This window comes from Centroberyx gerrardi, chromosome 4 (assembly GCF_048128805.1).
Source record: "Centroberyx gerrardi isolate f3 chromosome 4, fCenGer3.hap1.cur.20231027, whole genome shotgun sequence".
In the NCBI taxonomy this organism is placed as follows: domain Eukaryota; kingdom Metazoa; phylum Chordata; class Actinopteri; order Beryciformes; family Berycidae; genus Centroberyx; species Centroberyx gerrardi.
This window is the reverse complement of record NC_136000.1, coordinates 28219625-28237658: the sequence shown is the minus strand read 5'-3', so window position 1 is coordinate 28237658 and position 18034 is coordinate 28219625. Positions and strand designations below refer to the sequence as shown.

Below are 18034 nucleotides of genomic sequence, written 5' to 3'. Positions count from 1 at the left end.
ACCTGCAGTAATTCAACTCCCTGATATTTATTAAACCAGTTGTATACCAGAAGCCAGTATGTTCTCTCTTTCCAACCTGGTGGTGCTGGTCCCGATCGTGTCTCTCTGCGGCTTGTTCTTCTCTGCTGCGGTGGATGAGAACTTCCCCCAAGGCTGCACCAGCAGCAGCAGCCTGTGTTTCTACAGCCTGCTGCTGCCGGTCACCATCCCCGTCTACGTCTTCTTCCACCTCTGGAGCTGGATGGGGATCAAACTCTTCAGGCACAACTAGGCTGCTGTCGCCGCTCTGTTAAAGGAAAAATCCACCCTAAAACACTGTTTAAAAAAGGTTGAGGGAAAGTGAGTGCACTAAAAAAGCAATTTGTAACACTTCATCACAAAATAACTGCTGTAATGTATTGAACATCACAGATTGATTATATCTAACAGTGTAAGAATATGAGGGTGGATTTTTCCTATAATGTGTGTATATATAATACAATGTGATCAATTATTTTAGCTTGATGAGGGCTAACATGTAATGGAGTGGGAGGTTATGTGAATAAATATTTTCTCAGTTGAATAGTGCTCACTTGGTTTCTTTAAAAGGCAAAGTGATAGTATATCACAATCATGTAACACAGCATTTTCCCCACAAACTCCTGTTGACAGTCATGTAAATGTGAACCACAAGGTTATACAGTAAACCCTGAATATTTAGTAGGCACAGGTTGATTCTACAAGTCACCATGTCTGTCCATTCGTTGTTCGACATCTGAGCCTGAATGGAGTTCACGCTGTTTAAGCAGAAGTGGAAGGTCGACTGTTGTGTGTATATATGTGACTTGGAAAATGACAGATGTATAATGGAGATGAAATGAATAAAGATAATTTGAATGGTGAGGGTGAATGACTCAACCTTTAACTTCATTGGGTTCTATGGCAAAGCAGTGTTTATATTCAGCAGTTCTGCAGTAAATGAAATGCCATTCTTTTACAATAAATAACCTTGAATTGATAAAGGAGTAATATTCATACAGAAAGTTTTATATGAAGTTTTCTTTTCTTAACCGAACAGACTATACATTTTCTGATAACATTCAAAAGCTGCCATTGAGTAACTCGTGAACAAACTAATGTACACTTACAAACGTTATGCCCATAACATTATAGAGAACTTCAATTTGAAATGTTTAACAACTTCCGAACAAGTGCATAAACTCATTATCATCCATACAATTAGGAAATTGATAAGGGATGTATTTTTTTCTGGGAGTTCATTTTGGGACATATAAGTTCCCTTCCTTTCTAATGGGAGATTACTGTTATCCTTCTTTTTTGTGTCCCTAATGAGATCGTTAATTCTTATTGAAACTGTAGATCATAAAGGGATCAGTTTGGGTCTACAGTGTTAACATCACTACTTCCTCTTCAAATGCTCTTACCTTTCAAGGATAAAGTTCAGAATGAGCTACTGCAGCAACGGTCGAAATGTGACTTGGGTCTTCAACCCAAGCTATTGAAAACCCGTCCTCACATTCCAGACTTTGAATGGTGTCTACTAGAAATAGTAAGTAAATACCAGCCAAATAACCCTACTACGTTAGTGTCCAGAATCCTTAATTTCCATCCCTGTATGGTAATAAAAACCTCAGTGTCTCTTCCTGCTTTTCTTCTCCCTGCTCTGTGTGAGTTTCATCAGTGGGGACTCTGCTCTGGGCGACTGTCCCTCTCCCTTCGTCTTGAAAAAGAAGGACTCGTTCAGTCTCATCTGGACCGCTCTGACCTGAAGTCAAACAAAAATGCCAGATAAATACACTGCTGTAGTTCCTCAACAGGTGCAACAGCTACAGAATAGAACAGAATTCCAGTCAGATGTTTTTGTAGGTTATGGTAGTTTATAGAGGGAGTTTAAGAGAAAAATTGACACCACAAATAAGAGAAGCACCAAACTTCAGTGTCATTTTTTTTCTTAAACTCCCTCTGTAAACTACTACAACTGACAAAAAGATCTGACCAAATTCAACGTGAAAAACCTGCAAAAATGCTGAGAATCAAACAGAGGGCCGAATACTTTTACACAACACTGTAGAATGTACAATAAAAACATCACAAACATGGGAAACGACATGAAATAATGGATTTTCATTCCAACGAAAACCAGATTTGATGGTGCAATTAGCTGTTCCAGTGTAAATCCAGTTAAGTATTTAGAGAAAATCTCGAATCACCTGGGTCATGTCCAGCTTGCTGCTGCGCCAGCTGGGCTCGTTGTCCTCGCTGGAGGTTGTCATGTCTGAGGACTTGGGCTCGGACTCTGACTGGGGGCTGGGCGTTGTTTCGTCTCTCCGTCGTGCGGTGGAACACCACGGACGCTGACCATGAGGCTCGTTCTTTCCTTTGCCATCTTTCACTTCTGAGGAATACGATGGACGCTCGCTGACATCTTTGTCATTGTCATCTTTGATCTCTACTGGTGAAGATGATGGTTTCTGGTCAGTATCATCCTCATCTTTGTTCTCAATAACTGAAGTCTTCACTGAAAACAACAAACACCCGCCCAGGTCTGCTCTCGCCCTTCGTGGCAAACTCAGGTCCAAAGGTTTCAAGTCCTCGCAGCTTCTAGTCGCTCTACTTTCCTGGCAGAACCTGAGGTACGAGGAGAGCTCAGTGGTGAAGAAGTTCTCCGTCTGTGTGGAAGTGTTTGCTGTCAACATCGGGGGAAGCATGAATGACCTTTGGATCTTCTGGCTTGATGTGCAGAAGTCTTTCCGTGGCTTTGCATCCAGGTAGGTGTTTACCACCATCGGATGCTGCAGGTAGGAGTTCACCGCCTTGGGCCTCACAGGTATGGGGCGCAATGCTTTTGTCTCCTCTGTCAGGTTTGTGTGTAACTCCATCTTCTTGGGGTCCCGGTGTGATGTGTGTGACCCGTCTGTTTTGTCTACGAGGAGTGTGCGTACTTCCAGGTTTGCCTTTCTTGGGCGCTTTTGGAAATGCGGGAGTTTATTCTGTGCCTGTGGACGCGTGTCTGATCCTTCATGATGCTGCATCCGCTGTGTCAGAGGTGAGTGTGACTCCCAGTCTGGAGGTGTAGCGATGCCCTCTTTGTTGGTTTCTCCGCTGGACGGTTCAGAGGACGATGCTCTGAACATCTTCTGGGTGATGAAGAGGTCCTGGCTGTTTGTGTCGTCTGCGGTGCATTGAGAGTTGTTATCCTGCAGTGGACCCTGGCTCCGCAACAAGCTCTCGCTTTCTCTCGCCGCTTCGCTCTCTAAGAGAACGCTGTCTTTGGGCGATTGAGGGGACGGCGAGGCGATTTTAGGACGCTTGACACAAATGCAGCCAGGCGATAAATCGAACGCCACTTTCTTTTTAGTTTTGGTTTTCTTCTTCTTAGGGAGGAAGTCGCAGGTTTGCTGATCAGGCTTTGGCTTCTCAGAGCTGCCTGGATGAGATGCTGCAGGCTTGTCAGCAGGTATTTGCTCAGGTCTCATCCACTGTGCAACAGGGTCGGACGCTCCGTTGCCCTGCGTGAGTATAAAACTGTCATCTAATCCTAATGGCGCTCTCTTCTTCTTCTTTTTCTTCTTCTCTTTCTTCTTGTCCATCATTGCCTCTTTAAATTTGCAGTTTTTCTTTTTCTTTTTCTTTTGGATGCTGCCGTCGTTTTTCAAGGCTACATTGCTTTTACGTTTTTCCCCTTTTTTGTCCTTCTTGGAGTCCTTTTTCCTTGTTTTCGTCCCAGGCGAAGCCCAGCAGGATTCCCAAGAGAAGTCTGCGTCTGCCTCTGCACAGTCAGCCATGATCCTGTATTACAGAGAGATATTTATTTATGGTAGATACATAGTTATGAATACACAGTTTTTGCATTCAATTAGCTTGAAGCCAGCCTCTGAATAGATGAATATACTCCCTTTTAAAACAAGAAAAAGCAAAGTGACTGATGGTCAGGTTATCCTTCAGCAGTGTAGTGGTAGATGAGGAGGCAGGCACACATCTGTGACCACACCAGACTAAAACTAATCCTCAGTGCGATGATCCCCCCTCACTTATACTGCTTGACTAATTGGGCCCAAGCTCCCTCTGCAACATTAAAGCCCATCTAATCGGTGTATAAACAGGCTCTTAAAGTGCTAGAAAGAGAGACAACCTAATAGCCGCCACCACCACAGCATTCTTTACAAGTATGATCTCCTGAGCTGGGGAAATCGACTTCTCAGATTCATGCCTCATATTCAAGGTACTTTGGGGAAGGGATCCTTCACTAAAAAACTACTGGCAGGAGATCCACAAGGCCTGTTTTCTCAGTTAGAGCTCTTTGGAAGAGATTTCTGGTTCTACCTATTGTCATTTTACACACAAATGAAAAGATTTGGCTAAAAACAATCAGGCATGTGAACACAATGCCTAGTCCTGTTTTCTTAACCCAATGCTACTAGTGTTTGTTTTGTCTACTGTCATTTTTGTGTCACTCATTTTATGTAGTAGTTTGCCTACTTGTTGCTTTGTTCCATGTATAGACACTTCAATGTCATTTTATATCTGTTCTGTCTGTCTGCTTCAATGTACTTGCTTCTCTTTTGTCTGTGTCAGTGCTTTATGTTGCTTTGGCTGATACCTGTATATTGCTTTATTTTTTATCTGGGTGTCTCAGTGTATTTTTTTGTTAGGCTGTAACTGCATGAGTGTTATCTGTATCGGTGTCAAGCTTCTTCGTGAGGCTTTAAACAGCACCTTGTATGTTTTTTATTGGTATTTTTTATGGGGTTTTTTTTTACATCATGCCCAGGGACTACAGTTGAATACAGGCGCATTTACAGACAGATGTTGATTAATGTGCACTGCCTCTAACTCAATAAAGTAAAGACTATACAGTATAAATCAATAATAGGATGATGGGTGAGTATATTATGTTGACCAGAGAATGAGGAGAACACTCTCCATATGCATTATATCCTTGACAGCACTACTGGCCTTCACACCTATGGTATAACACTTGAACGCTTAGGTTCTCTGGCACTTCATGAATTCATGAATTATAACCACTGTATAAATGAGTCAGCAAGTATTAAAACAACACGTAGTACCTGAATCTTGACATGAAATAGCATTGGAACAGGTAAGGTGACATATTTCAATGAAAAATGTATATTCATTCAATATTAGGCAACAGTTATCTGTACATGGTAAAACACTTTTGTCTTTATGCTAACCTCAACAACCTGTTAGCAAACTAATTTGCCATCCTTTCTTTTCTCGTTTCTGTAGTTTATCAAAATAATATATGACCATAAAAAAATGAGTTAGTTTGCAACAAAGTAGCCTAGCATTATCTTGTTGAGGAACTGCTGTTAGCTGGGAAAGGGGCAGCAGCACGCTACAATGTAACTTCTCAGTTCATAGTTTTACACTTTTTGGCTAAATCGCAGCTGAAAGCTAGTGCAGTAGTCCCATTAACGAAAAGAAAATGGTGAATTTAGCGAAGCAAAGTGACACAACTTGACAGGTTAGCCTCTTCACTTGACCTTTCGACCGCAAATTGTTGCCACTAATGTAGTAACACTTGGTAAGAAACATATTCCTGCAGCCGCTGGACAGGTTGTAAAATAAAACATCATTAAACAAAGATTTTTCGAGAAGAAATCAATTATTTACCTCACGAAAGGAGTTTCTCCCAACTCTACAGGAGGACTAGACTTCAAAGGAACAGTTTATACCGCCTATAGCTCATGCTGCATTCAAGTGCTCCTCGTAAGCTCCAACTTCTGAGCTGGGAAGTTGTAAATACACCGTCGTAAATGTTTTCTTTTTGATTACGCCAAGGAAAATGTACAAGATAAGAAACATCACAAATACTTCCAAAGATATTAAAATTACAGGACAAAGTGAGAAAAAGAAGACAACGCTTCAAAAGGAACACACCAAAACATCAGAAGGAATACATGCACACACACACACAAGCAATTAAGTTGGCTGTAAAAAATAAAGAGAGCATTTATTTATGTAAAAATAAAGAGAGCATTTCACTTATTACATATACATTTTTTTAAAAAGTTTTTCTATTCATATTTTTCATGAATTTTAACCCGAGTCATGCTTTTCCATTTACAAATATGAATATATTTACCAGAAATCATAATCAGGTTAATAGTATCAGAAATGTTATATGTAATGTTATATATAGATATTCCATGCTCTCTCCCCCCTAAACATCATACCTCGGCAACTCGGGTATCAGACAAAAACCCCGACGTTCCCAGTCTCATTTACCGATTTGTTGGGTTGTACATGTACGTTCGCTCATAATTACGATGTTTTCGACAGTACATGAAGGCAGTATCAAGTCCTCTCCAGTCTGATGCTGATGTTGCGGTCCTGTCAGTATCGATCCAGTGTCTTCACCAAACACTGAAAACAACTCTTAACATTATACAATTTCTAGAAAAATCAACTTATAGAAAACATGTGGGTTAGCTGAAGATAGCTGGGAGTGTGTTTGCTTCAGCTTGAAAGGTTAAATAGTTTAATTCTTTTGGAATAGTCCATATTTTAAAAGTGTTTACAATTTGACCACTAGATGTCGCCATTTACCCTCCGCCAAATGGGGAAAAATGCTCTCAAAACGTCGAATAGTTGAAAAGTTACTGAATGTACTAGATTATATAGCATTTGAGTGAAATATGTTGCTGCTGCCAATTTTAGCAATTCGAAACAGATCAAATTTAGGACTTTAAAGGGTAAAATTAGCAACTTTCCTTCTGTAAACCTAAAATTGGTGAAATTCTACTTGATTGCAACATTTCTATCTTTGGGAATGAATTGGGCTTTATTGTAAAATAGTCCTGTGCTCTCCCAAAGGGCCTGAGTCGGACCCAGAGTTGACTGAATCCCGCCAGTCAAAACAGACTCTGTGTCTGGTCCTTTGTCTGATGCTGAAACACACTTTGTTCAGCTCAGTTTGTACAGCAGACTATTAGCTTGGTGCCACTTAACTGTTACTCACTGAAGGAGGAGCAAACCTCTGAAATGACTGTTCTCTATTGTTTCCCAGGGTTTTCCTCTTTCCGGAGACTCAACATGAGTGAGTCAGCCTGTCTGTGACGCAGCAGAAAAAGAAAAAAGACACTGTATTGTGTATGGTGTATGATGCTTTGATGAAGGCTTATTTGCTGAAACACATTAGCCTGATGTTGGTATAACTGAGGTCTTGTCATATTTTTTGGAATAAGTGTTATGGAGTCCCACATTTCCATGTTTTTATGGACACATTGGCGGATGAAATTGTACTTTCTCCAAGTTCAGAAAGTGATGAACTTAAATCCTTTGTTAGAATAATGGACTCTGCAACATTATGGCTATTGTACAAGAAAAGCAGACTTTCACCACTTGTAAGCATTAATTTCCAGGCAAATGTAATACGTTTTCACCCAGGACCATGAATATACATTTTGTATGGACTAGTATGAAGGCCAATATGAAATGTACCATAAAAAGCTACAAGAATACAACATTTCCACTGTAGAGTTGCAAATGGCCTGACTCTTCAGATGGCAATTTCTCCTGAATAATGCTGTGACCCATTTCTATCTCCCCAACCTATTAGTTTGACAAAAGTCCTGTCCTTCGCTCTGTCTGCAGCACCTGCTCATACACAACACCGCCCTGTTCCCTTCTGAAGCAGGAGTGAGTATTTTTACTGGTAAACAGAGGGGGTGTTGAAGTGTTTATTAGACTGCAGGGATTAGCTAATGGGCAGTTATGGACTCCATTTAACACCAAAGTGGGTGGATGGATAGACTTAGTGCTGAAGCCTGCTTGGTTTTGGGCTACAGAGAATTGATATGGGATGTTGTATGAGTCAGTATACACTATGTGATTATGTATGTTCCCAAACAAGGAGGACTTACGTTAGTGTGTACTTTGTAAAGTGATTTAGCCAACTTTGGAAGATCCTGACTTTCAATAGAGAGTCCCACTGAAGGAGCTTTAGTGCGATTAAGGGCATATTGACAATCCATTAGTTAGCTGATGTTGTGTAACAGCAGAGAGACTGAGAATTTATACTCTATGGAATGTTGCAGTAATTTATGTGCTGTATAAGGGCGGCTTCCTTGCATAAATTTTTTTGATAATATGTTGATAATTTAATTGATGAGTCTTTAGCAAGGTAAAAAGACTGCATGGACCATATTGGCCTTTAAAATGTAAGTAAACCCCAAACCCAAATCCATGTAAAGACTGACATCTAATGGTAAAAAGCATGCTGCTGAAATTGCCATCTGCTATTGGCTGATCTTGTACTCTATAGAAAGGTACATCACCTGGCAACAAAGATCAGCCAATAGCAGATTGCGATTTCAATAGCATGCTTTTTACCATTAGGTGTCAGGCTTTATACAGATTTGGGTTTGGGTTTTAGTCACTCTAATGAATCAATTGAAGTTAGTTCACTCCTCACTAACCAAACAAAAGCCTTTCTTTTTTCATCCTACACTGCACCATTATTACTGTCTTCTAGATTTCTCAGGTCTGTAAGGTCCCTTTTTGCAAAACATCTCTTTCTAAAAGATGCATTTTGTCTATGTCTGTTATTCACTTCTTGTTATTCAGTCTTTTTCTCATCCACGTTTTAGTTAGTACAAGTCCAAATCTGATTTCAGTAGATTTTTGTTGTTTGTTTTGCTTTGTTATAGATTTCCGCCGGCAAGGAGGTAATGTTTTTGTGTCTGTGTGTTTGTCCGTCCGTCCGTCTTTTAGCAGAAAAAACTCAAAAACTTGGGCACGGATTAGCACAAAACTTGGTATCAAGGTTGCTTATAGGCCAAGGAAGAACTGATCAACTTTTCATGTCGATTGGCCAAAAGGGTGGTGGGCGTGGCAAAAAAAGAGGGTGGTGGGCGTGGTGGTGGGCGTGGCAAATCACCAAAAGGTGCATACCGGTAACTTCCTTGTGGGGTGTTGTCAGACATGGAGGAGGTCTGTGCTCTACTGAGCACATTTTCTAGTTTTATGAATGTGTTATATGCATTTTCTTCAGACACACAGGAGACTTTCTTTACATAGTACACATCCATAACACGGCTGTTGTGGAGAATCAGATGTATCGGACACATTTAGTCAGTGTCTGTCAGTCCACACATGTAATTTGGTTGATGAATAACATTGTATGCCCTGCAGATTGGTATCCGCCTCATCTGGGTGCTACATTTGCTTCTGCCTGCAATTTTCAACAGCTAAATCCCCGAGGTCTCAATGAAGAATGGTGCCAGCCTTCAATTTCGCTTTTATCGCTGATTTTGGGAAGCAGACAAAACATTATTCATTTTATTTACACTTCTATTCGCAGTAGCTGGAAATTTGTTGGCTTGTAAATGGCCTAATGTGAAAATATGACCATACTGTTTGTGTTATTGTCATGCAGCAACCTCATTAGTTCTAGTGAAGTGTCTCTGCAGCAGTGAATATAGGTGTCTGTCACATAGGTAAAAAATAGGTTAAAAATAATAAGGTAAGGTGAGAGGAGAGATGAAGCACAAATCTCTTCCAGCTGTGGCCGTTGTTCCTCCACCCACACCGGCTCTAGCAAGCTGATGAATGGCGTCTCGCTGTGTTAGTCAGCTCTGCATTTGTTAGTCATGGCGACTCATGCGGCCAGGCCTAAAGAAAGACTCGATTACCCTGATGAGACGTATCTTTCTACCAGGGGTTGAGGTCAATCCACTTGGAATCCAGTCAATTCAGGGAGTGGATGCTCTTAAACAGGCACAATCGGAAGCTCTTTGTGAATTGATAGTGTATTCAGTCCAACCTTGATGACTCGCTATTGTGCCTATTCATGTTTTCCTTAAAAACTGTATCTTACCATAAAGAAGAGGATGTCATCCCCATCCCAATCACTGAATTTACTGAACTTACTGCTCAATTTGCATAGGATCAGAAAACTGTACATTTGTTGCACAGATCTGATCTTTTCTAAACAGGGATGAATCTGATTCCAAAGTGGTTTCTTAGTGTTTACACACACTAGAAATTCAGGACATTCGGTTCAATTGTTCAGTTAATGCAATATTTGATCGGTTCTTCATCCAAATCTCCAATAAATGTTACGTGTTGTGCGAATGGAGAGATTTAATATATGCACTGAAATAGACTGTCGATGGCTCAAAGTTTATCATTCTTAAGCTTAGACATTTTTAGCGTTGGACCCATATAAAATCAATATAATCTCACAAACGTGTTTTCACGTGAAAACACGTTTGTGTTCGTCATGTGGGAAATCAGAAAAGTAAGCTGTTTTGGGTCGTGACTAATAGTTTAAAGAGGCAATAAGGAAGGTTTTTACTGCCCCATGGCACAAAATGTCCATAATATATCTGTGGAGGATGATAGGGTTGTGGATCGATACCAATGACTCAACAATTCCTTTGCCAGCTGCTGAGATTTCTGGCTTTCAATACTCACTTCCCGGCCCCTACTCTGTTTTGGAACAAAAACAAGACACTAATTCCTACTGGTCACCAGTAGTGGTTGATAAAGATCATAGATTAATGCACATTTAAAGGAAAAATCCACCCTTGAATATTCTTAAACTGTTATATATCATCTATTTGTGATGTTCCATGCATTCCAGGAGTTATTATGTGGTTGCAATTTACATTTTTGTTGTACCCACTTTCCCTCAACCTGCCTCGTCTACTTCTACTTCAGTTAGTGATTTCCTACATTTCCCAGAATGCCTTTGGACAACCCCCAGGGGAGCTTGTTGTTGCATTCAGCTGTGGGTAATGGCAATATTAAAGCAAGGGAACAAGAGTTTTTCCAGTCAGGTCTTCTACAATGGAGACATGCAGAAATGCAAGGTACATCATCAATAGCTGTTTTTCTTAACAGTGTTTTAGTGGATTTTTCCTTTAATAAACGCTGAATGAGAGTATACATCCCATGATGATCTCAAAGACCTACATGGAAATCACATTCTCTCCTTCAAAACCATTTTCATATTGGAGCTGTGATAATAGCCATAATTCCTCATCCTAATGTTCTCATCGTGTTCCTAGATTACTCCTGTTGGGGGCATTGCATCCACATCTGGGGAGAGTTTTCCGTTGCCATGGTGACCAAGGCCCTGGAAGCTGAGTGGGAGGGAGGGAGGGAGGGAGGGGGTCTTTTACATTTCCCATCAGGTGTGAAGGTGTCGAATTGAATGAAATGGTCCAAACACTTGCTCTTCCCCACTCAATCTGTCACTCCACATGTGACTGTGTGTGTGTGTGTGTGTGTGTTAATGTTGAGAGTTCTCAGACCATCTTAGAAATGTTGGACCTTAAAATCACATATCACCCTTATTCTCCTACACACACACACACACACACACAGTCACTCACTCACTCACACACACTCACTCACATATACAAATCATAGACTTCCATATGGATGTTCAGAGCTGTCATTTAGACACACACACACACACAAACACAGACAGTCTAAGAGAACTCTTCGATTGCGTTGGATGAAAGAGATTGATGTTGATTCTCATTTAGATTTTCCCAAGATTCTCTAGTAAACAAGATGAGCTTGATTATTTTATTCTAAGACAGCAGCGAAAGCAAATCAAATTGATGATCCTGCCCGGCAAAAAGAAATCAATTGGATGGGTGTAACGTGCAAACGCCACTCATCCTTCCCTCCAGCCAGACCAAACAGACCAGTCCAATGAAGCGAAAGGATTTCAGGTAGGTGTCCGGTGGCAGCAGCGCCAAGTCAAGGTGCATTGCCTTAGGGGGCAAGGAAAGCCGGTCGGCAGTTCTGGGAAAAGAGGGTCAGGCAGGAGTAATGAAGCGCTTGTAATGTCAAGAGAGAAATGAAGGGAGCACATGAGCTCACTCACTATTAAAGTTCTACCGCCTGACCTTCGACCCTGCATCGTAAATCCTGCCAATAGCATCGCTTTGTAAAGCATTCGTACTCATTGTCAAGCTTAACAAGCATTTTTTCATCCTTGAATCCTTCTGAACTGTAATTCCGTAAGTCTGTGGCTGGTTGACTACTTGAGGCCAAATACATAAATGCACACCAATATTTTATAGGAGCAGGTTGGTGGAAATCAAGACTGGCTTAAGGCAATATTGCATTTTCTTGGTAGAACGTTGCAATTTTCAACAGGAGTCCATGAAGAGTCAACCTTTAACTGAACCGATAATCTTTGAACATTCTCCTTCAAGTCCTTTTTTTAATAAATAATTGCTAACTCTCAAAATTACTTATTACAAGCATGAGGTTTTGGCTAATGGATAACGCTGGCTTACTTTAAGAAGAACAGGAAAATCCACACCAATACTGGAGAGGTGTAGGGTGGTGGAGAATAAATACTGGCATAAAACAATTTCTCACTCTGGTACAACATTTATATTTTTCAACATGCATAGCTACATATGAGTTCATGAACAATTATCCTCCATGATTTGCTGCTCTAGAAATCCATAACCCTGACAGGTGTACAGAGTTTTTGTGACCTTTTTTCGAAACAGTGATAACTTCAAACAGTCAAAACTGTTTCTTGATAAATACATCAGAATACAGACAAAAAGAAATATATGTCTGGGCTGCCTATATATGAACTATTACTTTTTTGACTGTGTTTAAAAGTGGACGCAATTGAGGAATAGAGGTATGTGGAGGTATGTGCGCTAAAAAGTGAATTCCTATCCACTAAAGTTAAGTATTTAAATCTCCAGGTACGATTTTGTTCCAATTAATTTGTCTGAATTCTTAACGGTGTCTTATCAAATACGTTATCAAGACAAACAGAAACTTTTATTTCTCTGAATCTCACTTCCATCACATTTTCAATAACTCAACCAAATACACTTTCATTCATCAGTTTTGTGATAGTGCGATCCCTCACAACCAACATCTGTAATGAAATGTGTTTTCTCCGTAGTCTATTTGGTATGACCCAAGATGATGGGAATCTCTGCTATGTTATGTATCTTCTCTGTCACCCATCTCGGGGCATGCCGTCACCCTCTATAAAAACCAGAGGATCACCTGAAATAGCATTGCCGTGCTCCTTATTTACTCCCCTGGAGCTATTCTGGACTCTGAGGGACCAGCTTGGCTTACTGATGCACCTGACTTGCAATAGCTGTCAATGCCAGGTCAACGATAATGCTCTGCATGTTAGCAATTCCTTTGTTTAAAGTCCTGCTCGGGATATTTGGAGTAGGTACATACTGTAGTTCAAACAGAAATTTTTAATGGGAAGAATCTCTTACATTCTGTCTATTCTTACACCTGGCTCAGTCTTTGTATTTTAAAACTAAAGTGATTCCAATCTTATCTTCTGCCTTTCTGGTGATGGGTCCGCCTTTTCGTTTGCAGTTGGATTCCCATGTTGGATCCCCTTGTTGGATTCCCATGCACCTTGTTGCCGTTGCATGCCATAGTGTGACACGGTGCACATTGAGACAGCATGAGGTAATGAGGACGACAAGGTTTAGGATCCTCAGCTAAGGTCAGAGGTCGACGCGTTTGGTGGGTGTCATCTAAACAGGCCGTGGCCACCGTAGTCCGTAATAGTATCACGGGAAAGCGAGGGGAGGTCAGCATCTTTCACTCGCAGGGCCCCCACCGATCCCCTTAAATCTTGTAAACCTGGTATGTAAACAACTTTAATTGCCGGCCACTTGAGCCATCTGTTTATGTAGCAACAGGTGCAGGGGCTGACTTAAGACGATAATCAATACTGTTTGATCTCTCTATGCCTTCGCGGTAACACTTTGATGGTTCGCACCTGCAAACGACCGCTAAATGAGGGCCTTCAGAAGCAAAACCTTGGGAAGTTTTCTTGAAATGTACCACTAACCCTTCCGCCAAATGTCAAAGGAGCTTCTCTCCTCATCTTCGCCCCGCTGAAACTAAAAGTTGCTTCTGAATCCTTGAGCTGCCTGGCATAACGTCATACTCTGCCTGCTCTACCGATGCCGTCATGCTCTTTTTACCTCGTGGGAGAGGAGGGAGGAGCCCAGGAGTCCTAAGCAGCCCATGAGGACGAAGATCTATAGGGTTGTGGACCTGTTTTGGACCTGTTCACACTGAAGCTGTAAATCCTGATGTTCTACAATGTGTTACAGAGAAAGAAAATGACACCTTAAGTGTAAGATCAGGGCTCTAACTCTCTAGTTAGAGCCCTGATTAGTACCTCATCAAAAGTCACTCTGCAAACTGATGAGCGCAACCTCAATATGAATGCTCATTTCCAAGCCTTAGAACCCCAAAATCGGTTTCGCCACCGATTCCAAGCGCCTGGTGTGAACGGAGCCTTTGTGTCATGACATAGCCATTCCTGAGCTTCGGCCACATTTAGAAAAGCCCATACCCCCGTGGTTACCTAATGCGTAGCGGCTGCGACCATAATAAGTAGGGCGCTCCGCTCCGGCGCGGATCCCACGGATCGATCACCCTCGGGACACCTGTGGCCGAGGGGGGAGAGGAGAGCTTGACCCTGATGACCGACTGACAGGGAGGGAGGGAGAGAGGGGAGGGGGGAGGGATTTAACAAATAGTTATGACTATTCAGCTTTGGTAAAGATGACTATGGCTGCCTGTAGGAGGCTTCTGTCAATAGTGTCAACATATGGAGTATCAATGAGGTCAATGTGCAAATTGAAGGCTTCTGTATGTCACTGTACCCTGTGTGTGTGTGTGTGTGTGTGTGTGTGTATGTGTTTGTGAGAGAGAGAGAGAGAGAGAGAGAGACCTACTTGACATGGTTTTCTAAGATACACTTCACCTCTTTGAAGGTGAACATGAATTGCTTCGAATTGTTTTGTCTCCCGGCTTACAGTCAAGGCAAGGAGGCTTTTACAAGAAGTCGTTAATTTTTCATTTATCCCTGAAACAGGAAGTTTCATTCACTGAGATCGAGGTCACTTCTTCAAGAGAACCCCGAGAGCAAAAACATTCAGCAAACTGACAAAGAAAATACATAAGAGCCTACAATTCATTCACATGTTCCAGCAGTCAATCAGTCAGCACCAAACATTATCAAACATCATAAAAAAATACTAACCAGTCCTGTGATCTGGTACCATAATGATGGATTTAAAAGCAAGTAGAGATGTGAGGTACAGGGCTCGCATCAGAAGTACAAGTGGAATTATATGTGTTGATTTCAAATATGTCACTAATTCATTGGTTAAATGTTATCCATACATCTAACATTTTGAATGGAATTTATATTAATATCTTGTTTTTTTCTAAGACCTTAATTTAGGCCATTTTAACAATCATTGTTCAAAAAGTATCTGAGTAAGTCAGAATTCGCCAGATGTTAAGAGCCCCCACCTGACACACACACACACACACACACACACACACCAGTGACGACCAAGAGCGAGTGACGCCATCACCCCCTGACACGCCTCCAGAACTCCCATTGACTCTTTGATTCAGGGTGTTTTCTCTGACGTCAGGCCGGTGTAAAAGCCCCTTTTTTGGAGGTGGAACTAATTTAAAAAAATGTTAATTCCTGAGCAAAGCGTCTATGTAACCGGGGAGACTCGGTAATGGTCAATGAGAGTCATAAATCCATCCGAATGTTGGCGCTATTGTTGCGAGGCGGGCTGGGAGTCAGACAAAAAAGGTCACATTAGAGGTGTAGACAGATAGATCTGGCAAGTCCTCAGAAATAGTAAGGAGACAAAAGGCAAGCACGCAAATTTATAAATGTGGAGGAGAAATTCAGCGGAAAAAAAGCTTGGGAAAGTGATATTTTGGGCTTGGGAACCCATGGCCTCTCATATGAATCTGTCAGAATAATGTAGTGATACCATAGGAGATACAAAAATACCATTAAGTACAATGAGGACAATGTAAACTCATCACTGAGTACCACAGACACACTATAAGAATATATACTATAGGGATATTATGTTGATTTTAGTTAGGGAAATACAGGTTATTTCCTATAGGCTTGGATTCCCACAGAACATATAGTGTGTGTGTGTGTGTGTGTGTGTGTGTGTGTGTGTGTGGGGAGGGGTGGAGGGTGGGGGCATACTGGGGTTCAAATGCAGAGCAATTAGTTAGGTCTGGTGTGAAGGTGGTGAAAGCCTCCAGCCTGGAGGAGGTGTTGTCATTCCTGTCCTGCCCCCATTAGGGGCTGGAGGGGTGACATCAACAGCAATGATGAAGGCGGCTCATCAATGGCCCGGGACGGGGGGGGGGGGGGCTATAAAAGGAACTCGGGGAGTCCAGCGCTTATCATAACTGATAGGAGCAATCCACCAAACCAGACTCAAGTTTATACCACTGGGACCGCAAGGCTTTATACTTTTATACTTAACCACAGAGGGGAAGGCACCACCAAAGGTATGTTCAGCTTGTTATAATACCTTTTAACCAGGGACATAATGGAGGGTAAACCCACCTTTGGCCACTTTTTTATAAATCTTTATGATATAATTCATTATATGAAGTGGTGTCAAGCTGATATAAGCTATATGAAGATAGGGTTTTTCAAGTGAAAAAGCACTAAATTCATACTTTTCTGACATATTTGTTAAGTTGTTTGCCTTTAATGATCACAGACTGGAAGTCATAGCTTACCCTCCTTTTGATTTAACACTACATCATTTTTTTAAAAGCTAGAAAAGGCAATTTAGATTTCAGTGTACTATTAGATATCAGTGAATTATTTCCCATGCTTTTTTTTTTTTGCCATAAGTCATATGCTGTGCATGCTTTTTAGATTTAGATTTAATTTACTTGTTTAATTTCACAGGTCATCATGGTCATCATCAGGAGTTTGGACTGTAAAATTGTATTCATCTCATTCTGCATTTTACACATCACTGCACACTGTGAAGCTGGACCCTTGAGGTAATTTCTCCCACCTCTTTTATAGTTTTGATTATGTATAAAGGTCACCTTCACTTATGCAAGTCAATAAATATGGCTATAACAGGGAGTCCACTGCCTCTTTCAACTGAATCATCAAATATGACCTTACAGTGTCAACATTATCTATCTTGGCTTGTATTTCCCATGTAGAAGAAGATCAGTGAGTGAGGTCCAGCTCATGCACAACCTCGGGGAGCACAAGCAGGTGCAGGAGCGCCAGGACTGGCTGCAGATGAGGCTGCGGGACATCCACACCGCCTCGGCCCGGGGCGCCGGGGACCCGGGCCGGGCAAAGAGGCGGCTGCTGCCCGGCGACCTGCCGGAGCTCAGCGACCTGACACCGGAGGAGATCCAGTACGCTCTCAACTTCTTGGAGAAGCTGCTCCACTCGAAGCACTGACGTCTGGGGGGTTATTAGGGGTAATTTCTCTTTTTGTGCGTCAATCCTGATCAGCTGCTGCCCGGCTGCACTTCCTGCATCCTATTTGACACTTTGCGTTTTTTTCATTCTTTCTTTCTTTTTTTTTTTTTTTTTTTTTTTTTTACTTTCTTATGTGTCTGAATGTGTGTCCGTCTTTTATTTATTTAGCCTATTGGGCGTAATGACAATGGATAGGTCAAAGCTCCCATGTTCTGTACATTTCATGCACTTTTATTTATTTATTTACCAGGTGGTGTTCACCGTTGATGAAGCTATTTATTTCAAGAAATTGAATGAAGGAAAGAGTAGGACCAATGTTGTTGTTGTTTTTTTATATAAGTTGATAATATCCGTGTCAAAGTATTTTTTTGCTTAGTCTACCAAAACAATGTGTAATTGTTTTAGTTTTTGTATCATTATATTTGATCTAACTGGCAAATTTAATATTTGCACATGTAGGCCTAATGATTATGTGGACTTTGACTACAGAATATGTTGTCAAAAGCCATATCTAAGATGAATTATGTGCACTTTAACAATATAAAGTAGACAATTATATTTTTATAAGTAGCCTAGCTGTAGGCCTGAATAAAATCATTCTTCTCAAATGTTTTACAAACCCTTATAATTGAGACTTTCTAAATGGTATCAGGCTTGTGTGTGTGTGTTTGTGTGTGTAGGAGGGGTGGGGGGATGGGGGTGGGGTGGTCCGGCAATTTTGCGCGCAGT

The 18034-nt window shown here is 41.3% G+C and overlaps 2 protein-coding genes across 2 annotated transcripts; both read left to right on the top strand.

Annotated features, from left to right (window-relative positions):
* Positions 1–58: 58 nt before the first annotated feature.
* LOC139909008 (phosphatidylinositol N-acetylglucosaminyltransferase subunit Y) lies at positions 59–882 on the top strand. The gene has a single exon (XM_071895915.2). It carries the CDS (start codon positions 59–61, stop codon positions 269–271), a length of 213 nt encoding a protein of 70 aa, XP_071752016.1. The 3' UTR covers positions 272–882.
* A 15382-nt stretch (positions 883–16264) lies between these two features.
* Positions 16265–17284, top strand: pth1a (parathyroid hormone 1a). The gene is made up of 3 exons (XM_071895910.2): positions 16265–16353; positions 16766–16863; positions 17035–17284. The coding sequence occupies exons 2-3, from the start codon at positions 16772–16774 to the stop codon at positions 17282–17284; spliced, it is 342 nt and encodes a 113-aa protein (XP_071752011.2). The 5' UTR covers positions 16265–16353; positions 16766–16771.
* Positions 17285–18034: the final 750 nt, after the last annotated feature.

Coding starts and splice junctions, on each gene's coding strand:
- LOC139909008 (XM_071895915.2), top strand. CDS start 59: ATGTTCTCTCTTTCCAACCTGGTGGTGCTGGTCCCGATCGTGTCTCTC.
- pth1a (XM_071895910.2), top strand. CDS start 16,772: ATGGTCATCATCAGGAGTTTGGACTGTAAAATTGTATTCATCTCATTC. Junction 16,864..17,034: donor TGTGAAGCTGGACCCTTGAG/GTAATTTCTCCC, acceptor TTTCCCATGTAG/AAGAAGATCAGTGAGTGAGG.